The following is a 21,782-nucleotide window of genomic DNA, read 5'->3' on the forward strand; positions in this document are numbered from 1 at the left end:
CTGGGGATGTGGCTCAGTGGTTAGGTGCTCCTGGGTTCAAATCCCAGTACTAAAAAAGAAAGAAAGAAAGAACTGTGCAGTAGTTAATGTTTTAAACAACTAATAGAAGCAGCCAGGTGCTGGTTACTAAATTAGCATGGAGCCACGTCATCTTCAAAATAGTCTCTCACAGAGGTGTTGATGTCGGCTCCATGGTACATACAAGGAAACTGAGGCACAGTGTGTTTGAGTGGCTTACAAGTCGAGAATCTGCAGCAACTGAAGGTCCGGCCTAGATCCCCATGGCTAACCAAAGGCCAGAGCACTCTGAGATGAGAGCCATTTGCTGTGTGTACTTGGAAAGGTTCCAGAGCATGCCACTGCCCCAGAGATGCTTCATATTGCTCTGGACATGTGTATCCAGACTCGATTTCACAGTGGTTATTGCCTGATAGTAGAAAGAGAAATGGGATTTGGGTTGGGGCTGAAAACACACTTGTTCCTTGGCATCCATGGACGACAGTTCCAGGACCCCTCCAGGATACCAAACTCTGTGTATGCTCAAGTCCCTGTGTAAAATGGAGTAGTATCTGCATAGAACCTACAAACACCATCCCATAGACCTTTAATCATCTTGGGCCTAAAATCCCAGCGACTTGGGAGGCTGAGGCAGGAGGATCCCAAGTTTGAGGCCAGCCTCAGCAACTTAGTGAGGCCCTGTCTCCAAATAAAAAAATTAAAAGGGCTGGGGATGTAGCTCAGTGGTAAAGTGACCCTGGGTTCAATCCCTAGTACCAAAAAAGAAAAGAAAGAAAAAAGTTATCTGGAGATGGCTTACAATGAAAATACATTGTATCAATTTCTGATACAATCAAAATGCTATTCAAATAGTTGTTATAATGTATTGTTTGGGCAACCCACAACAAGAAAAAACAGTCTATATATGTTCAGTAGTGTGTTTTTTTGTCTTACCACTGAGCTACATCCCTAGTCCTTTTTATTTTATTTATTTATTTATTTATTTGAGACAGGGTCTCACTAAATTGCTTAGGGTCTAAGTTGCTCAGGCTGGCCTCAAACTTGCGATCTTCCTGCCTCAGCCTCCTGAGCTGCAGGGATTACAGGTGTGCGCCATCATGCCAGGCTCAATACAATTCTGCTGCAGTTCTGCCCCTCCTCCCCATTCTTCAATCTGCAGGTGGCTAATCATGAAATGCCCAGATATAGAGGGATGTTTGTGTGCAACCTTATTAAGAATTTGTTCATCCACATATATTTTCTTCTGGTAAAATCCCTGCCTTTGCCCGGCGCGGTGGTACACGCCTATAATTCCAGGGGCTCAGGAGGCTGAGGGCAGGAGGATAGCAAGTTCAAACCCAGCCTCAGCAAAATCAAGGCACTAAGCAACTCAGTGAGACCCTATCTCTAAATAAAACCCCCCAAAATAAAGCAAACAACAACAACAAAAACCCTGCCATTGGGGAGCTGACATTCCAGTGGGAGAGATACAATAAATAATAAAATCGCAAATTATAAAAGAGGTTAGGAAATAATTGTGTGATGGATAAAAAGTGAAGCATCCAGGAGAATGTGTGAGTAGGGTGGGGTGTTTTGCAGGTTTTTAATTCTCCGGTGGGTCTTTGTGTGTACATGTGTGGGGGTGTTGGAGAATGAACCCCGCGGTGCTCTACACGGACCCTGTCCCCAGTCCTTTATGTAACAGTGAGCAGCCGGGGTTGCAGGCATGCCCAGCTTGGCTTGCAGCTTTCAAGTTCGTCAAGGAAGCCCTCTCCAGATTGAAACCACTCCCACAATAACCGAAATGAAAGGAAAAAGAATAGGTGTTTTCAGGTGGTTGAATGGAGATTTTTTTTCTGAAATTTTCTCCGATGTCATGAAATAATTCAGTACATAAGTATGCAAATACATATTTGGAAGCCAATCTTGGACCATGCGCAAGGTCAAGGGAAACGGACTAGATTCCCCACCAGAAACTTGGAGTTAGGGGTGGTTGCCAGCGGGTACCCGGCGCTCAGACTGTTCAGATTTTGAGCTTCTGCTGCCATCGTGTGGTCGTATTTGGAACTGCAGGTCCTATCGGGGCCACACAGGAATTTAGCACAAGGGGACATCGGTGGGGTGTTTACTTAGTCTTTCCGTACTAAATATTTATTGAGCGCCTACAGTATGTCAGGACGTGTTCTAGACACGAGGACACAATATTGAACAAAACGTTCAAATTCCCCATCCTCATGAAACAAGAGGTCACTGGGGACAGAGGTAATAGACATGCAAAAATTAACAAATATAACTTCAAGGGTGATTCATCAGAGCGATGTCATCCAGAGGGAGGCTGAGGGCCTTTCTGAGGAGGTGTCATTGGAGCTGGGACCTGAAGGACAAAGAGAAGCCCGCATGGTAGGGTAGGGGGAAGGGTTTCCTCATCAGGAAGAACAGCTAGTGCAAAGGCCCTGGGGTGGGAATGAGCATATTCAATATGATCGTGCACAAAGTGTTCAGTGCATGGTGCATAGCAAGCAGCCACTCCCCAGCCAAAGGACCCCCAAAGGGAAAGAAGGAAAAAAACCTCTTCCCTGTATCACCCCAAGAGTAGGGCTTTGGATGCCATGGAGGCACCTTCCTCACATCGGTAGAAGAGGAGATGGAGTTCTGGAAAGAGCAGGAGAAGGAGGGGCATTGCCAGTTCACCCCAAACTCGGGACCTGGTATCTGCTCCCTGCTGTGCATCCTCAGACCTATTGCTCTGCTACTCTGAGTCCACTTTCTTCTCTGCAGAACAGGGGTGTCCCCGTGCCTGCTGGGAAGTTGGTAAAGGTACTGAAGGCCTGGGAGCCTGCTCTTGTTGAGGAATCGAGGCCAGGGGTGGGGTGGAATCAGGCCAGGGGTTGGGTGGAAGGGGGGCAACCTGGCAGACGATCCCAGGAAGGGCCCACAGGGAGGAGTCCTCTACCAACAGGCAGGGGTGCTGTGTGCTCAGCCCCACTGGTGGAACTGAGAGACAGTGGGGACACCGTGTCAGAGGGATCCCGCTTAGTGGCAATGGGCTGGGCTGCTTATCCACCCAGCGTGAGTCTCATTTCCCAGAAAACAGACAAGATGGCAGGCACCTGGGTATCCTCCAGGGCAGCCCAGAAAGCCTCTGTGGGAGTCGGGGAAGAGACTGTAGGGAATGCAAAGATCAGGGGAGATGATGGGTGACAGGGACTTGGCCCTGTCGCTCCAGGGAGACCAGAGAATCCAGAAAGGGCTTTCCCTCCCCCAGAGAGCCCTCCAGGGAAAGAGGCTGCAGCGGCCTGGCGCCAGAATCGCATCCCCGACCCAGACAGGATGCCGGAGGTGCCCTCTGGGTGAGCCCAGCAGAAGTGACTTCTCGACTCCTTTGGGCCGTCCTGAGCCCGGGTCTCCGGGTCTGTGACACGGGAGGAATGCCGCCTGCCCCCGGCCGCTGGGGGTTTACAGGATGGCCAGGGCTGGACGCCCAGTTCCCAGCGACGGGTTTGACGCTGGAGTGCTCAGGGGCAGAACAGAGGCGGCGCCGGTTGCGGGGTTGACTCGTGGGCAGCGGGAGCCACAGAAGGTGCTGTGGGGGAGCCGCGCAGGCGGCCTGGGCCGAGCTTCACGGAGGAAGGACCGGGAGACCCCAGGGCCGGCCCCAAACCCTCCTGGGTTCTTCTCTTGCCTGGACTCCCTTGAAGCCCTGCGGGCGTGGGGCACGTCCGATGGCTCAGAGGTCGCTGGGGTTGCACCAGCCCTGATCGAGGCCACACAGTGGGGCAGGGCACAGGCAGGGCTCAGACATGGGGCGCAATCCCCGTGTCAGAAACCAGGGCTGCGAGCGTTGAGGGAGGCGCCCCACGCCCACCCGCCTCCCGCAGCTGCGGCGGCTGCTCTCTTCCCGGTGTTGTTTGGGTTTTAATTTTTGTGTTGCATTTAGAAAATTACCCATAATTACAGCTTCTGAGAGGAAACGGCCTCGGAGCGCAGACCCGGCTTCCCAGCTGTGGCCCGCCGCCCACGCACAGCTGGGGAGGGGCTGCGGGGCCGCCGGGCCCTCCCCGAGCCCCCCACTTGAATGGCGAGGATGGGGGGCCGCGCCGCCTCCTACGGAGAGGAAGAAATGCATCATTAGGAAAACCGAGTCCGCCTTCTCGCCACGACTGCAGCTCGGCCTCTCAAAGAAAAGTCCCGGGTCCCCACCGCGGTCCTGGTGGGCGTGGGGGTTCCGAAACTAGGGGCGGCGCGGGCTGTCAGGCGATTTGACTTTGACAACAGTGGCAAGTCCAACCGAGGCCACTGTGGACATGGCGGTCCGGAGGAGGTGGCCCGCGAAGGCTGGGAAGAGGAAGCGGAGGAGGCAGGGCAGGAGGAAGAACGGGGAGGAGTCGTCGTCCTCCTGGTGGGGACGGAGGAGGCCAGGACAGGGGCTGGAGGAGCACTCCAGGTGGAAGAAAGATGTGACAGTGGAAGAGGCATCGGAAGGACCGAGGGGTGCGGGGAGAGGAAGTTCCCCCTCTGCGCAGACTCCCTGCTCCATAAACAGAGCTGCCTTCGGGTCCACCACGCGCCCCCCCGACCCCGTGGGGTTGGCATTCGGAGGACAGGGCAGTGGCGACTCACCATCTACCCCTCCAAACCGACCCAGGTGCAGTCCCGGAGCAGCCACGCGGGGGCGACGAGGAGCCCGCAAAGAGGTGGCAGGGATGGGACGCAACCTTGACCCTGAGCTGCCTTGGTCTCTAAATCAATTACCAGATCTACCCTGCCCGGGACGCCTGCCTGGCTGGGCCCCTTGGGGGCTACCTCCCCGTCTTATCATTTTAACTCTGTAGACGGGGGAGAGAGCCCTTTCCTCGTGCATCAAAAGGGTCTTGGCCACGACTCTGGTGAACAAAGACAGGTTCATCAGAGAAAAGCATACAAAATTTATTGAGATCAAAGTTTTACGTGAACCGGGAGACTTTGGAAATGAAGACCCAAAAGACCCAGGGAAAACTGTATTTCTGCTTCCCCTGTAGAAACGTGATTGGACAAAATGGCAAGCGACTGAGGGGGTTCCCCAGCAAGACCTCTGTTCAGATTCTTCTTGGTCTCTGTGTGTATGAGCAAGGCGCTTCTGGAAAGAGGGTCCTCAAGTTAGAGGGTTAAGCGTGATCTAAGCCCTTCCCCCGTGCAGGAGTTGGAACCCAGAACCTGGTGCATGCTGGGGAGACACTCTACTACTGAGCCACGCCCCTAGCACGATCCTTTTGGCTTAGGGCGTGCTACTGAGGTTTTCCAATCTCCTTTAGTGCAAAGAATTTAGCATTCCAAAGTGCCATGCTTCGGGGCTTCTCTTCTGAACTCCAGCACGGTTCCCCACATGGCCACCCCTAGCAGATCCAAACACTCCTATGGTTGGCTCCCTATTGTTCTTGGAACAACTGTCAACTCCTCCCAGAAAGTGGTGGTCTCGTTCCTCTGCCTTCCCTGCCAGCACCTCCCTCCCCCAGCTCCAGGTTCACCTGCCTCCTCCCTCTGCCTCTAACACTTCAACTGTGCGCCAGCCTTAGGGCCTTTGCACCTGCTTCAAAGACAGCCTCAACACTCTTCCAGGTCTTTGAGATCCAAGCCTCCGCTTTACCCTCCCTGCATTCCCCTTCCCTGCAGCTTCGTTTGGTGTAGAGCACACGGATGTTTCCCCAGCGATGCTGGGACCCAGGGCGCATTCTCCTCGCACTTTTCCGCAGGCGCCCAGGCTGTGTTTGGGAGAGCCTTCCCCGGTTGCTATGGGAACCGCGCTAGTTGCCCCCGCCCGCCAAGTAACTCCCCCAGCGCAGCTTTCTGGCCGCGGGCGCCTCCGCCTCCTTCCCTCCGCCTCCGCCCTCCTCTGGGAGCCCAGCCGACCTTGCTGTCGCCTGTCCTCCCTCCCTCCCTCTGCCCAGCACGTGGCACTGCCTGAAATTATCCGACTGACTCGCCAGCTTTTGACTATCCGCCTCCCCGATTAGATTCTTCGCCCCACGAGTGGTAGCAACGTGTCCCGGCTGGGTCTCCAGAGTCGGGCACACTGCGCGCGTTCAGTAAATGGTTGTAGAGTAGACGAAGATTCACGTTGACCCAAGAAACTGGCTCGAGAGGGCTAGAGACCCGTCCAGGGGGCACAGGATCCTGGGGAGTCAGGGAGCTATGGGTGATAAATGGAGGTGAGGGCTGGGAGGACCGTCTGCCTGGCCCCAGCAGTCACCAACGTGCTGAACTGGGTAAGCCACACCATCTCCGCGCCTTGTTGGGAGTGGTGGTGGGCGCGCTAATTATGATGGGTTGTCCTTGACCCCTAAGCCCCCATGGCCCTCCAGGCACCAGGCAGTCGCCAGCCTCAGGCTCCGCAGAATGGTGCTGGCTGCCGCTCCGCCGACCGCCGGCCGGAGAGGCCCGCGGGAGAGGAAGCTGGGGGAGGGGGCGGCGGGCAGGACAGGAAATGGGAAGGACTGGCGTCCCTCCCCCCCCAAGCCTGGGCCCCACGGGGAGGAGGCGGGGCTGGGGCCGGCCCTGCCCTTCCCTTCCTCTAGGTCTGTCTGGAACCCCGGCGGCTCCCGACTTCCCGCCTGCCAGACGGCCTCGGGTGGGGGTGGGGGAATCGTCCAGTACTGGGAGGTCGGCCTCTATGGGGGGTCAGATGGCGACGGGTGACATCCAGGCGCGCGCGCGCGCGCACACACACACACACACACGACACAGGAAACGTAAGCGCACAGCTCACACAATGCAGGTCCCAGGGAGCTGGTGATCCACCCACGCGCGGAGGCACACACCCGCACGTTCGCACACACTTGTGCACACAACCTGAGGCTGTGCGATTTAGCACCCCAAAACTGCCTCCGACACGCAGCCAAGCCAGGGGACAGCTGCCTGGACAGTTACCATTCACTTGGGTGTCTGCCAACCCCACGCACAGTACGCAGGTGAACTCCCAGGAACCTCGTGTTTACACACACACTCGTGGGCGTGCACTGGGGAAAATGCATTCACGTGATAAATATCACAATCAGAAACATCTAGACGCTGAGGCCCCAACTTCCCACCTACCCCTGTAGCCCCAACTCGTCCACACTCAGGCCACCACTCATAACCCGGACCCCCACCCTGCGGGGGATGCCCTGCCTCCGTGCCCACCTCCACCTCCTCTGCACATGCCCTGGGTCCAGGAGGAGAATGGTGCACCCACCGTCTGCACCCCTCACTGCAAGGGGGCAAGTAAAGGTGAGGTGCCCCATTTACAGCCGCCACGCCAAGGCTGAGCAGAGTCAGAGTATCGTCCCCAGCACCTACTGTTGACAGTGGTGGTGCTGAGGTGGTGCAGGGGGGCCCACAGCGTATATCCTGGGTACCTCCAAACTTATGTCTCTATGGAGCTAGGTCGCGTGTGGCTCGGTGCGACCCCAGGTGCGGAACACACATCCTTCAGGAGATTGCGATGGCAGGCCCGGGGTGGCCGTGAGTAGCGGCCCGGGCCCCTTCCACAGCTGTGGGCCGCTGTCATTTAGCTTGGCGTGTCTGTGCAGTCGTGTGCCTGTGTACACCGGGGCCTGTGTGTCTAGTTGTTCCGCTTTGGCCACTATTTAAGCTGTGCATATGGCAGTGTTTCGCTGGGTGGACTGTGTGGTGGCGCCCACCCATGCTGGTGGGTGGCTTTGGGGCGATACACCCAGTGTGACTGGGGCTTTAGGGTCTATCAGTTGTTGCGGCAGCTGTGTACTTTTGTCCTGTAGGGTGCTGTGTCTGAGAGTGTCGTTGCGACTGTGTGGCTGCGTTCCTGGGTGCACAACAATTTGGGTGGCTGGTCCTGGCTGGGGTGCGTGTGTGTGTATGTGGCCGCGCCCCCACCCCCCGCAGCGAGCACTGCGCGTGCGCGCCCGTCCCGCGGTCCCAGCGGCGGGACCCACCCGCGCGCCCGTCATCGCCCCTTTAAGAGCGGAGCCCGCGGGCGGCGGGCGGGGGCGCGCGCGGCAGGAGGAGGGGGCGCGCGCTTCCCGGAACAGCCCGCGCTGAGGGAAGAGAGGAAAAAAATAAAACCGCGCCTGGAGCCGAAGCTGGAGCCGCCGCGGCCGCCGCAGCGGCCGTCTGGAGCTCCCCCGCGCGGACGATGCCCGCGGTGCCCGCCCGGGGCTCGGGGCGGTGAGGCCCGGGGCGCGGGGTAGCTATGGCGACGGCGAACGCGGCCCCCGGCGCCGCCTGACAGGTGTGGGCCCGGGCGGCGGCGGCGGCGCGGAGCAGCATGTACGCCAAGGGGGGCAAGGGCTCGGCCGTGCCCTCCGACAGCCAGGCCCGCGAGAAGTGAGTCGGCGGGCCGGGGGCCGGGGGCGGGGCTCGGCGTCCGCGCCGCTCCCGTGGGCTCCGACGCGGACCGGCACCGCACCGGGCACGTGGGCGCGGGCTGCCAGGCGTGCGGGGCCCAGCGCGCTCGAGGGGTCGCGAGAGACCCGAAGGCACGAGATTTGAGGGGGCGCGCGAGACCCGAGGGGCGCGAGATTTGCGCGGGTGCGCAACTTGCGTGAGCGCTCGAGACCCGAGGGGCGCACGAGACCCGGGAGCGCGCGAGACTCGAGGGGCTTCCCAGGGGCGCGGGAGATCCGAGGGGAGCGAGACTCCAGGGGGTGTAAGAGACCTGAGCGGCTGGAGGGGTCGCGAGATTTGCGGGGGACCCGCGAGACCCGAGGGCGCGAGATTTGAAGGGGCGCGCGAGAACCGAGCGGGACTCGAGGGTCGCGAGACCTCCCCGTGGGGCGAGACTTGAGTGCGCCAGGTTGCGCCCTCTGGCCCCAGGGTGTCGTAGCTTCTCGCAGTCTCCGCGGAAGTTTCCTAGGCGGGTGAGTCTGGCCTCTCCGGAACCCTGGCGCCTCGGGAACATCTAGAAAGGAGAGGGGAGGCCTTGAGGGCTGCACAACCACCTGTCCAGCGCAGCTGAGGCAGCTGCGCGGGGGCCCAGGTGCGTCCCCTGGGGTGGCGGCGCGGTTCACCGTTCTGGAGCCACAGAGCCGAGCCCCTCCCCCAGTGCCGCAGAGTGCGGTCCCAGGGGCCACCCCTTGGTCTGGGCGTGTTTCTGAGCGTTGGCCACCAGGTGCTCTGGGGCTGATAGAATGGAATCCCTGGGTGGGGAAGCAGCTGGCTGCCCCTGAAGCTAGGTTGCTGCGCTTGAGATCTGGCACTGCCCCATTCCTGCCCTGTGACTTTGAGCTAGGGAGTGTCCCCAGCTGGGCTTACTTTCCTTCCCTGAGCAATGCATTCTCTTTTAAGGGTTTGGGGAGCCCTTGAAAGGTACTTGGTGCCATGACAGCAAGGGCACCCAGTCCTCTCAGTATCATAAAAGTGTCAAGAGTGGAGGGCCCGCAGAAGGAAAGGCCTGGTGCGGGATCCTAGAGGTTGAACCCCTAGGGTAGCCCTGATGTGGAGTAGGCCACCTGAGCAGCGAGAGGAGGCTGCGTCACCAGAAAGGGGTCCCATGAAAGTCTCGGAGTGAGGATTGAAGAGAAGCCCTGAATGTTTGCTGCCTCTGACCTCCTCTTCTGCCTCCTCCTGGACTGACATTGGAATCTTAGCTCCCCTCCACAAAGAGGAGGACGCACTCTCTGCGTACCCTCTGGGTCATTTTGGAGAAGTGCTTCTTTTGGCCAGAAGATGCTAGGCAAGTGACCACTCCCTCAGGCCTGTCTTGCTCATCTGTGCAGTTAGGAAGCTGAGCTCCATTTGCAAGAACCCTTAAACCCAAGACTTGTTTTTGGTGGTGCTGGGGATTGAACCCAGGGCCTTGTGCATGCAAGGTAAGCACTCTACCAACCTGGCTAGAGCCCCAGCCCCCGAAGACTTACTGAAACTGGCACCTGGGCTGCTGCTGCTGGGTCTGAAGGTGACCACCCACCAGTGGGAATTATTCATGTGTACTGTCAGATCTGCACTAGGATAGGTCTTGGGGTGTGTTGGCTGAAGAAGCCCACATCTTTAAGTCAGGTACTCAGTGACCTGACAAGACCATGGGACATTCACAGTGCTTGAGGAAGTTGGGTATAGTGAAGGGTAAGAGAGGTGGCAGGCAGCAGATGGCAGAGCACGTGCAAGGGCCCTGTGCAGGGAGCAGGCAGCGGAGCTCAGGGAGGCTTGTTTGCAGAAGTGCACTCAGGTGCGCACGTGGAGTGGAGCTGTGGAGGGTCAGGAAAGAGTCCAGGCAGCCTGGGGAGGGTGAACACAGTCTTCTGGAAGACAGTTGATGGCAGCCTTGACCAAGGTGGAGGAGCTAAGAGAAGGGAGGGAGCACCAGGCCTGAGGTGGGAGTGGTGGGGTTCCAAGTGGGTGTTTGACCTTTCAGGCATTCCGGGGGAAATGATGCTTCTTTCTTTGATCCTGGCCTCTGCTTTTGGTCAGGGCTGGTAGGGAAATTTATCCCCATTTTTGACCCCTTTCTCTGCCATTGCCTCACCCCTGGCCTGCGTAGCATTGGTGCTCAGAGGACACTGGCATCAAGATTGAGGACCCTTAGAAATGGCTCAGCACCTGGTGGGAAGGCTGAGGTCCCATCTTGGGCCAGAGCCTCCCTGTGGCTTACCCATTTCTCCTGGAGGGTTTTGTGTAAATGTTGGTTTGAAAGTGGTGTGCTGCTAAAGAGTGTGCAGCACAAGCGGTCACATCCCTCAGCTCGTGGGCGGGGCCCTGGGCCTGGAGAGGAAGTGACCTACTAACAGCCTAGCTTCTTGGATGCAGGAAAGCTCTCAGAAGTGTAGGGCGCCTCACTGGAGAGGAGGACTGAAATCATAGAGCCTTGGTTTCCTCATCTGGAAAGTGGACAGCCTGCCTTTTGGAATGCTTTGTTTTGTACCGGGAATTGAACTCAGGGCCACTTGACCTCTAAGCTATGTCCCCAGCTCTTTTAAATATTATATTTAGAGACAGGATCTCGCTGAGTTGTTTAGGGCCTCACTAAATTGCTGAGATTGACTTTGAACTCAGGATCCTCTTGCCTCAGCTGGCCAGGCCGCTGGGATTACAGGCGAGCCTCACCATGATGGTGCCTTTTGGAATTCTTTGAAAGACAAGCAGAGCACTCACCCTGGCAGCCCCTCACTCTAAGGAAATACTAGCTGTGGCCGAGCCACTTCCTGTCTCTGGGCCTTGATTTCCTCTTCCGTGAAGTGGGGTGAAGAGGGTTCCATTGCTTCCGCCCTTGACTCTCCAGCACTGTGTTTCCTCCATGCTCAGAGCCTCCTGCCTCCTGGAGTCGAGGCCTTTCCTTTCTGTGGTCCCCATCCTGAGTCCACTTGGGTTCCCCGTAGAGCCTTTGGGCCCTAGAAACAGACTGAGCACCTGCTGGGTACCTACTTGATGGTGGGGTTCCTATCCTCAGACCTACAGCAGTGACTGCAGGGTTCATGCAAAGAAAAGGAGGCTGGGGTCTGAATGGGCCATATTTAGAAGTGGGAAGGTCACTCTGCCTTGGGTTAACTCTTGCCCCTCATGTGTATCCTTGAGCACTTCAGAGCTGCCAGGTAGGTTTAGAATAGTTCCTTAAATGACAGCCAAGGTTGGTGTCACTGGGTAGCTTTTATTTTCCTCCCGAGTTTGGTTTTGAGATGGGCACATGGACTTTGGTGATTAGATCATTAGTCCAGAGCCAAGGGGTCTCAAGGAAGGAACCCTGAGATGAAGCCCTCCAACTGGGGAGGACATGAGTCACAGAGAAAAGCCAGGGAATGGTGGGATCGGTGACAAGATACTGCTGAAGGTCAGGCCCCCAGGGCTGGCAGAGGGTGGGAGGACTCCGAGTTGGAGGGTCACTTTGGAGCCACAGTGGAATTTGGTGATGGACTCAATGAAGACCTGAGCCTGAGGCGTAGAGGGCGTTTCTCAGCCCCCAGCAGAGTGTACGTCCAAGGGGATGCTGGGTAGGGGCCCCCATCATAGTAATTCTCGATAATTACAAATATTCTCCACGATTGTGGTAGTTGTGGATAATTGTGGTGGTTGGTGGCCCATTTTAGTCCACAGGGCAGTAATACTGCACTCTGTTCCCATGCCGGTCAGCTCTGTGCATGCTATAGGTCCCCAATGGTCACCCCTCCCCTCAGAGTGATGAAGAACTGCCTGCGACTCTGCTCCAAGCCTGGAGCGTCCTCTCCCCTGGGCCTCCACTGCTGCCTCCTGTCTACCTGCCCTCAGGGAGCCCTGGGGTGGGGCAGGGGCTCTGAAGTCCCGCAGGCAGTCCTGGGAGTAGCTGGGGATTTGGATCCAGCTCCAGGACCCTTGCCCATTACTAAGCTGGAGGCCAGGGCCTGCTAGTCCTCAGCCCCTCAAAGCCACATTCCAGAGGGTCTGCAGCAGCTGGCAGGGAGCTGCAGCAAATGGCAGTAAAGGGGCTGATGGGGAATGGAGCAGAATGGGACTGGATGTCGCAGGGAAGCCTCTGATCTGTGACACTGGGGTCTGGATGGAAGTGGCCAAGGAGATTGCAGCCTGTGTGAAGGCCCTGGGGTGGGAGGGCAGCCAGCTTATGTGTTGGGGAGACCTGGAGGGTCTGATGAGGAGTGGCAGGGGTGCACAGAGGTGCCCAGGAGGACGCAGCCCCTGCCATGATCCTGGTGAGAGACCTGGACTGGGTATGTGGCGGGGGTGTGAGGAGAGATCGCCTCTCTTAGGTTTTGTTAGTTGGAGCTGGGGTCTCGTCATGTGACCCAGGCCAGCCCTGATCCCGCCTTGAGCCATCCTGTCCCAGCCTTTGGTCAGCGGGGACAACGGGCCACCACGCCACCATGCCCGCTTTGTTTTTGTTCTTAATGTAGTGAAGGCAGTGATGTTGGGGTGTGGATGAGGAGCCCCACAGCACACTCCTCTGTGAGTTCCACTCAACCAGGTCTAGGCCAGGGGCACCTTTGAATTTGGGGGGTGCTGAGTTGATAGCATGTGTTCTGCGGACTAGTGGGGGAGTGAAAGGCATCAAGTGAGGGCAGACACAGTGACCGGGATGGGGCAGGTGGTGGGGAGGACAGCGCTGGGCTGCTGGCCTCTGGCTGCCAGTTGGAAAGTGGAGGCTGAGTGGAGGCCAGCTGGAGGTGGGCCCAGCTGTTTGGGGGCATCACTAGATGTCTTCAGACCAGGAAGGGAGGCCACCAGGGAGAGGGCACGAGGTGGCCTGGGGTGGAGGGTGTGGGAGTGGGCGGGGTGGGCACCCTGGTGGGACACTGTCAGACACTACCGCCACCAGACAAGTCTGTGAACAGGGGATGGCAGAGGACACCGTAGGGACACTCAGTGGACCTGCTGAAGAGCCAGGACCTCCTGCAGGACTATCCTGTGCCCAGGAGAGCTGCCCCTTGTGGGGGCGGGCTGGCTGGAATGCAGCGTAGCAGGACCTGTCCCCATGCTGCCCTGTCCTACTGCCCTTCCCTTGCCCTGGGCAGCCTCCCTGGGCTCTCGTCTTGCTGTCCATTGCTGGCATCTCTCCACCCCAGCCTTTTGTGGCCCCTGCTCCGACCCCAGGGGTCTGGCCAGGCTCCCACAGCCCCTTGGTGGTGAGGAGGGTGGGGTGGCGTGAGCTCCGCAGTCTGGAGGGCTCTCCAGTGACCTGCCACGTTGGCCGTCTGTGGTCCTCCACGGATGGATGTGCGTCTGTCAGATGCCAGCTGCTCACGAAGGTTTAGGAAGCCTCTAGAAGTAAGTTGGACAGAGAACCCCAGAGGCCATGATGCCGAGGTGACCGGGTAGAGGAAGGGCGGGTGCAGGAGTGGGGGCAGAGTCACCCTGGAGCCTGTGGTGCTTCCGAGTGGGGTGGTGGTGTGAAGGTGAGTGTGGCCCGTCTGGGGGACACACTTGCAGATCCCTTCCCTATGCCCTCTGCCCCATCCGCGCCTCAGGTGGCTGTCACCACCACCGGGAGGTGGAGCTGCCCACGCTGGCAGACCACCGTGTCTTTCCTGGCCGCCCCTCAGCCTGCGAGCCGCCTGCCTTCCTGCTCCTCCAGGGGATGGCACCGGCACGGGCTCGGCAGGGCAGAGCCCAAGTGGCGCCCGGGGAGCGCTCGCGTTCGTTCCTAGCAGGTGGGGCACAGCAGAAGCGCTGGAGGTCGGGGGAGCTGGGGTGAGACTGGGAGTAGAAATGGGGTACCTGGGGTGCTGGGATGCGAGAACGGAACTCGGAGCGAGGCCAGCAGGGCTGGGAGACTGCAGGCATGAGTCAAGGCGAGGTTATTTTAGGATGGGGCCGTCAGCCAGGGGAGGGCGGCCGCCCAGTGGGGACAGACAGCTGAGGCGGCTGGGAGGCCTGCAGGCCAGGCTGCCTCCTGCTTCTGCCCCCCCTGACGGCTCGGGGAGGGGGAGAACCCTGAGGTACCCAGGGAGCCAGGAGGAGCTGAGGCCAGGGGATTGGGTGACACTGGGAACAGGGGCGGGGGTTGTCCCTTTGTAACCTGCTGTGGAAGGTGGACTGATGAGCCCGGGGAATGACCTGGCTTCCTTTTGTGACCTGCAGAGGGCAGTGTTGGGGCCACCTGTCTGGGTGAATGGCGGCTGAGCCCTTGTTTTCAGGGTGAGCAGTGACAGGAGTGTAGTCCAGGGGTCCCCAGCAGGGGACCCATGCAGAACACAGGGTGTTAGGGTAGCATGATAGTGGACACGCGGCCCTCGGGCTCTATCTCCACTCACCCCCGTCCCTGCCTCCCCAGAAAGATGGCTCTGCTTTGTTGGGGAGTCGCCAGAAAGGTTGCAGCACCTCCTGCTGGTGATGCCAAGGAACAGGCTGAGAATCCAGGGACACCAGGGAGTGGGGGACATTCTTGGCAGGCAAGGCTGGGGACGAGGTAGGAGTGGCCCTGGGCCTGTGACACAGCTAGCTGCCCACTAAGAGACACTGCCTGGCACACAGGAGTGACATGGTGAAGCCCGTTTCTGGGTGGAGTGCCCCTGCGGCTGAGGTCAGCCTGGGGTCTCGGTGTTGGTCAGATGGGGCGAGGACTGGCCCACGCGCAGTGCTGAGCTGAGCAGATGGGCCTGGAGTTGAGGCGCGAGTCTATGGACGAATAGGCGCCGCGGGGCTGAGCCAGAGCTGGGAGGAGGCTTCGCAGGGGGAGTGGGTCGGTGGGGATGGGGAAGACTCGCCACGGGGTCCCCGCCACCTAGAGGTTGGAGAGCCTCAGCCGGCCGCGCCCTGCCCGCAGGCTGGCGCTGTACGTGTACGAGTACCTGCTGCATGTCGGTGCCCAGAAGTCAGCCCAGACCTTCCTGTCAGAGGTGAGCTCCCAGCGGCCCTCCTCCCTGCCCACACCCCGTCCTCTACCCAGGTTCCGCTGGGGCACCAGGTTGGGAGGGGGTTGGGATGGTCCTTCCATGGTGCAGGGAGCTCAGGGCAGGGTCAGGGACACGAGCTGGCACCGTCCTGGCCTGTGGCCCTGGGTCTGGGAGTGGCCTCGGTTGCTCAGGGTGGCCCACCCCCTCCCTTCCTCCGGGCTGGTGGTCCCTCCCAGCCACATGTTCTCAGGCAGCTGCTGGGTGTGGGGCGGGGCGGGCGTGGTGGTGCAGCCTCTCACCTGCCTTCCCTCTCCGTGCAGATCCGATGGGAGAAGAACATCACGCTGGGGGAGCCCCCTGGGTTCCTGCATTCCTGGTGGTGGTGCGTGTGGTGCTGCTGGGGGCAGAGAGGGGACAGGAACAGACAGGACTTGGAGCAGTCATTGTCCCCTCTGCTACCCACAGTGTGTTCTGGGACCTGTACTGTGCAGCGCCAGATCGCAGAGAGGCGTGCGAGCACTCAAGCGAGGCCAAGGCCTTCCAGGACTATGTGAGTCCCTTCCAGGGGGTGGGGGTGGGGGCGGCATGTTTGGGCCCTGTGGGCAGTCGGGTGGGACCTGGAATCGTCCCTGTACCTTCCCTTCCACTGCTGCCAGCTCCTGAGGGTCCCACAGCCTCCCCTACTTTCTGCCTCCCTCTGCTCTGCTGGGTGGGGATGGGTGCCAGCTTGTCCCTGCCACCCCAGATTCTGGGAGCCCACGTGGAAGTAGGGGAGGCAATGGCGCCCCTGTACCTCAAGCTCTAGAGGTCAGCACCAGGGCACTTCACGATCGTGTTCACACCAGAGGCATGCATACTCCGCCTCTCTGGTGTGTTTCCGGTTGGGTTTGCGGGGGCAGTACCTGTCTGGAGAGGAGGCTGAGGTGGTATCTTGTCATTATGGGGCTGCGGGTCTGAGGGGGAAGTGCCCTCCCTCCCTGGTGGCAGCTGGGGACACTGCAGCCAACCTCCCACCCACGCTGGAGGCCGCCCCTGCAGGGCTGGAGCTCAGTGCTTAGCTTCTCAGGTCCCTGAAGCCACCTGGGCACACTGCGTGGGAACAGGGCCATGCTGATGGCCTCCCAGCGTCACTGTTCACCCAAGGAGAGTCCTAATGCCCACACGCGGTACTCTTGACCCCTAACCCTGCTGGAACTGGGGCCCAGAGGAGCGTGTTGGCGAGTGACTCCCTCTGAGCGGAGCTCCAGCCCTCCCTCCTCCGCTGGGGTCTAGCAGCTCCCTAGGCCCTTCTATCCAACACACAGGCCGCTTACCACAGCAGCACCGGCGCTGGGGAGTGGCTTGGGTCAGGAGAGAGGGGGTAGTGTTCCCCCAGGCCCAGGTGAGGGTCTCTGTGGCCAGGAGATGGGTATGCAACTGCCACCTCACTGTAGTGGGCGTCCTGTGCCCTCTCCCGAGGGCCCCATCCTCCTGGCCTCTGAGAGAGGGTTCTGTGTGCTCCTCCCTGGCTCCCTGGCTCCCCAGTCGACCTTGGTCTCCAGGAAACGCAAGCATGCCCAGCCTGTTGTCATGACAACAGGGGCAGGGCTCTGGCCTTTTTACCTCTTCAGGATGATTGACATGGGGGTTTGACTCTGGCCACCCGCTGGGAGAGCCTATCAAGATTAACCCCTCAGGGCCTAGAGTTGGGGGTGCAGGGGCGGGGCTTGTGCTACCCCGCCCTCACCTTGGCTCCCCTCCCTTCCTCTCTGGGGTGAGAGAAGGGCTTGCCTCCTCCAACATGCCCTCTCTCCAGCCATGGACAGTGTTGGTACAGCAGCTGCCACAGCCCGCTGAGCTGAGTGTGTCACAGCCTGTGAGGTCCCAGAGGCGACCTGACAATTTGGAACTGGAAACTGGACCCAGGAATGGGGGAGTGACGGCTGTCACCCTCCTCAGAATCACATGGGCTTTCCAGGGATCTGTTGGGTGTTATGGGAGGCTCCCGTTGTCCCCTTCCACTCACCAGGCCTTGGCCGAGCCCTTGAGACTGACCTTTTCAGAAGGGGCAGGAAGGGAGACCAGCTGTGACCTCCGAAGAGGGAGGGTGTCACCAGAGACCTGCTTTTAGCCAGCCAGTAGTCCCCTTCTCCCATTCCCAAGAGCAGGGAAAGCAGGCAGTACCTGGTGACTGCAGATACAATCACAGGGGCTGCAGGGCCACAGCTCAGGAGCAGCCCTGTGTGCTGCCTTGGTCTGCCCTAGGCACAGGGCATCCATTTCTCTGGGGGTCTTGTCTTGGTGGAGGTAGGGGCTGTGAACAGGTAAGGGTCAAGCGGCCAGGAGAGGATACTGAGCTTGCTCAGAGGCTGGGCCCCCTCCAAACTTGGAGCCGATTAGGAACTAGCCTGTTGGCCTATCACCTGCCACCTCTGCATCTGCCACCAGTATCCTCACCCCTGGCAGACACAGAAGCCCTCATCTCTAGCACCCCTCGTCTCCCCTTCTCTACCTAAGGAGGGACTGGATGCCTGGGGACCCCACCCTCTCCCTGCTCTTCCTCCATCATGGAGGAAGGGATTGGTGGGCCGGGGGCGTGTCTGCATAGCAGACCTGGGAAGGAGCCTTCAGGACCTGCTGGCCTTTGCGTGTGCGCAGGGTATTGTGGATAGACGCAGGGGCCCAACCCAGCTGCCTGCAGTCAGGAGGATCGGGCCAGCTGCCATGGACCTGGAGTGGAGGGCCAGCTGGGGCGGCCACCCTGTCAAGGCAGCCTTTGCTAGCTGGATGAGCCGCCCCCTGGAGTCCTGGGGCAGCAGAACCCTCACGGGGGAACCTCTTGAAGGCTAGGACCACTTTGCAGGCTGGCTTAGCTGTGGGGGGGCAGCTGCTCTTCCCTCACTTAGACCCCTCTCACCCAACTGGGCTGACAGGGTCAGCTAGCCTGGGTTCAAGTCCCAGCGTGATCACCTACAGCTGCCAGTCCCAGGGCCACCTGCATAGAGGAGGGGAAGACCCCTTGTGCTGGAATTGTCCTGACCCAGCCCTCTTGGTGTCTCCCACCCCTGCAGAGCGCTGCAGCGGCCCCCAGCCCGGTGATGGGGAGCATGGCTCCCAGTGATGCAATGGCTGCAGGCCCCATGGCACCGGGATTCTTCCAGGTATGGCCAGGCCTGGGACCTCTTGTCCCCCAACCCCTGTGTAGGCGTGCATCTGAGGGTGGGGTGGGTGGCAAGCTGCAGTGGTGGGTATGCCCATTCCACACTTGGCGGAGCCAGCAAGGGAGGGGCCCGTGTTAGGGTTAGGCGGGAGGGGGAATGTCTGCACAAAGATGCACAGGGCACTTGGGGATGCAGTGGCCACCGGTGGTCCTAGCGACCACCAGTGACACAAGTCCTGCCTGTAGGCTGGCCCACCCTCCTGTCTCCATGGAATCCCCTCCCCCAGCTCACCTGGCTCTGTCCTCCTAGGGCCCCTTTGGCTCCCAGCCACCCCCCCCCCCAAACCCCAGTGCCACTATGATGGGGCCTCACAGCCAGGTAAGGACCTGTGGCCCTGGCCAGGTGCACTCGCACCCCTACCTCTTCCCCCAGCTACCAGTGCCCCCTCTAGTCCCTGGCCATGTTTTTAACTAGAGGACGGGCCTATCCAGGTTGGGGATTCAGGCATAGGAGGAACTGGGGAGCTTTGGGGGGAGGAGGGTGGGGGAGATGCTGATCCCCCACCCACCTCTTCCAGCCCTTCATGTCACCGCGGTTCCCAGGGGGCCCCCGGCCCACCCTGAGGATGCCGAGTCAGGTGAGAGACGGATGAGGGGAGGGGGGCAGCCGTTGGGCCAAGGTGGGGGCACCCTGCACTCAGTGCTGCCGCACCCCTTCGCAGCCTCCCGTGGGCCTCCCAGGCTCCCAGCCCCTCCTCCCTGGCGCCATGGACCCCTCCCCGCGTACTCCGGGTGAGTAGGGACACTCCAGCGACTGACCAGCTGCCCGCTACCAGCCCCCCAACTCACAGCCTCCCGCCTTCCCGCCTCAGTGCAGACTTCCTCCATTGGCGCCCGCACTGGGGAATGGCCCAGTCTGAGCCCACTTCCTTCTGCTCCCACCCCAGGGCACCCCAGTATGGGCGGCCAGATGCAGAGGGTGACGCCTCCGCGGGGCGTGGCCAGCATTGGGCCCCAGGTAAGGGCGTGGCGAGGGGGAGTAAGCCTGAGGGGCTGTCCCTCCTGCGGCCTTCCACAGCACCTTTGCCTTCACAGGGCTATGGCAGTAGCATGCGACCCCCGCCCAACTCCCTTGCTGGCCCAGGTCTGCCTGCCATGAACATGTAAGACCCTGAGTGTGTCCCGAAGCATGTGTCCGCCCCAGTAAATGAGCTGTATCTGCTGAGACAGGCCCTGAATTCCCAGGACAGCCTGGATGTGCCTGTATCACTGGCACTGATTAGGTGGGAAACGGAGGCCAAAGGAGTAGTCAGACCCTAGTTAGCGGTTGGAAATTGAACCTCGGTAATTGGCCCATGGTGACCACCTCTCGGCCACCTATGCTGCCCTGTCTGGAGGCAGATAAGAGCACGGTGGGGGCATTGGGGTGGGTGTGTGACTGCCGTATGCGCCTGGCCTAGCCCCAGGGTCTACCACCATCTCTTCCAGGGGCCCAGGAGTGCGCGGCCCTTGGGCCAGCCCCAGTGGCAACTCGGTGAGTCAGGGGCAGGGTGGGGGTGCGCTGGGTAGTGGAGCCGGCGGGGCACGGGGCCAGCAGCCAGGCCATGCCAACTACTCACAGCTGCCCCTGTCCCCAGATTCCCTACTCTTCCTCATCCCCCGGCAGCTACACGGTGAGTTGGGGCGAGGCCGGGCAACAGCAGGCAGGGGCCGCGGGCTGGCCGCCAGGGACCTTTCTCACGGCCCTCTCCCTCCATGTGCAGGGACCCCCAGGAGGAGGTGGGCCCCCTGGAACACCCATTATGCCCAGCCCTGGAGGTACGGCCTGGGCGGTGACTGGGGGTGGGTGCCTGGGGAAAGCCCACTCACCCCGCACACCCATCATGGCACTGCCGTCTCCCCAGACTCTACCAACTCCAGCGAGAACATGTACACCATCATGAACCCCATCGGGCCGGGCGCCGGCAGGGCTAACGTGAGTGGGGGTTGCGGGTGTCTAGCCGGGTAGTGACCCCACGGGGGGAATGATGCGTTTGGTCAGAGGCCCATGCTGCCGTGTCCCCGCAGTTCCCTCTCGGCCCTGGCCCGGAGGGCCCCATGGCCGCCATGAGCGCAATGGAGCCGCACCACGTGAACGGATCCCTGGGTGAGCGCGCCGGCTCCGCCCCGCCCCCTCCTAGCCAGCTCGATGGGCCTCGTGCGCCCCCTGGCGGCTGCCAGCCCGCCCACCCGCGAGTGCCGTTGAGTGCCCGGGAACGCCCCTCCATTAAACCACTGTCGCCCCATTCGGAGGCCCTCACAGGCCCTTTGCCGGGAACCCAGCGGCGCCAAGTAGATGGTCCGGGGCCGGGGGAGGCTCGGGGAGGGTCCCAGGTGCGGGTCGGGGAGGCGGCTCTGGAGACTGGCAGGCCGGCGCAGGCGTCTGAACGAAGTGTTGGTCTGTCGTCCGCAGGCTCGGGCGACATGGACGGGTTGCCGAAGGTGAGGGCTGCGCTTCTGCAGGGGGAGAACCGGGCGGAGGCCTGGGTGGGGGTGGGCAGGGATGCGGCGCTGACGGTGGCCGCCCCCAGAGCTCCCCCGGTGCCGTGGCCGGCCTGAGCAACGCCCCGGGCACCCCGCGGGATGACGGCGAGATGGCGGCCGCCGGGACCTTCCTGCACCCGTTCCCGAGCGAAAGCGTAAGCGACTGCGTCGACTCCCCCCCCGCGGCGGCGTCGGGCCGGAGGGGCCTGGCGGGCAGGCCCCGGCGGGGCGGCCGGGGGGCCAGAGCAAGACCGTGACCGCGGCGGGCCAGGTGGGGGGGCGGCCGCGGCATCCTTTCCCTCCCCCTCCCCCCAGTCCCGCCCCTGCCCCGCCCCAGGAGCCCCAGGGCGGCCTCCCAGTGCATCCTGCCCCACCCCTGCTCTGCCCAGGATCCGACCCTGCTCCTCCCCGTCCCCCTTTTTCCTCCGGGGAGGTTGGGGGGCGGGTCCCAGCCTTGGCCAGAACTGAGCCCGCCCCTGCGCGCCGCCTCTCTCCGCAGTACTCCCCAGGGATGACCATGAGCGTGTGATGGGGCTGCAGCCCCAGCTCTCTGCCCCCTGCCCACTCGGCTTCTGCCCAGTGCCCCTACCAGGGGCAAGGGTCTGAGGTCACACCTCTGGCACCTGGACTCCTGGCCAGCCAGGCTTGGACAGCTGGGAGGCCCCACACAGACTTTCTCATTTTATAAAAAAAAACGCAAGGACCTCAGAGACGTTCTTTCCCACTTGGGCCCTTCCTGTGGTTCCCACTTTGTCAGAGGGAGGCTCCTTGGTGGCCCCTTCTCCCCAGGACGGCACGGGTGGGCCCAATCAATAAATGTAACTGGTTTTGGTTTTTAGTAGCCGGTTCTCCGATTCTTTTACTTGGGCCTGGGCCTG

At 60.7% G+C, this 21,782-nt stretch overlaps 1 protein-coding gene and 1 long non-coding RNA gene across 7 annotated transcripts; one reads left to right on the forward strand and one right to left on the reverse strand.

Annotated features, from left to right (window-relative positions):
* The first annotated feature begins 7,906 nt into the window (after positions 1 to 7,906).
* On the forward strand, positions 7,907 to 21,745 carry Ssbp4 (single stranded DNA binding protein 4). 6 transcript variants are annotated; one of them, XM_047531828.1, is made up of 17 exons: positions 7,911 to 8,313; positions 15,173 to 15,245; positions 15,563 to 15,624; positions 15,708 to 15,792; positions 18,293 to 18,382; positions 18,960 to 19,019; positions 19,104 to 19,173; positions 19,329 to 19,399; positions 19,477 to 19,544; positions 19,870 to 19,915; positions 20,019 to 20,054; positions 20,145 to 20,199; positions 20,286 to 20,356; positions 20,449 to 20,527; positions 20,834 to 20,862; positions 20,952 to 21,175; positions 21,404 to 21,745. In XM_047531828.1, the coding sequence occupies exons 1-16, from the start codon at positions 8,255 to 8,257 to the stop codon at positions 21,159 to 21,161; spliced, it is 1,164 nt and encodes a 387-aa protein (XP_047387784.1). In that variant the 5' UTR covers positions 7,911 to 8,254; the 3' UTR covers positions 21,162 to 21,175; positions 21,404 to 21,745. The 6 variants fall into 6 exon arrangements, with proteins under 6 accessions (XP_047387786.1, XP_047387785.1, XP_047387784.1 ...); XM_047531831.1 differs by having other exon boundaries at positions 7,914 to 8,313; positions 20,952 to 21,059; XM_047531830.1 differs by lacking the exon at positions 18,960 to 19,019 and having other exon boundaries at positions 7,907 to 8,313.
* LOC124968994 (uncharacterized) lies at positions 11,649 to 16,757 on the reverse strand. Its single transcript, XR_007105906.1, has 4 exons — positions 16,556 to 16,757; positions 16,036 to 16,148; positions 15,542 to 15,639; positions 11,649 to 13,668 (listed from the first exon to the last, which is right to left on the reverse strand). It is a non-coding gene; the product is annotated as an uncharacterized LOC124968994 (long non-coding RNA).
* Positions 21,746 to 21,782: the final 37 nt, after the last annotated feature.

The sequence above is a fragment of the Sciurus carolinensis genome, chromosome 17 (genome assembly GCF_902686445.1).
Source record: "Sciurus carolinensis chromosome 17, mSciCar1.2, whole genome shotgun sequence".
Classification (NCBI taxonomy): domain Eukaryota; kingdom Metazoa; phylum Chordata; class Mammalia; order Rodentia; family Sciuridae; genus Sciurus; species Sciurus carolinensis.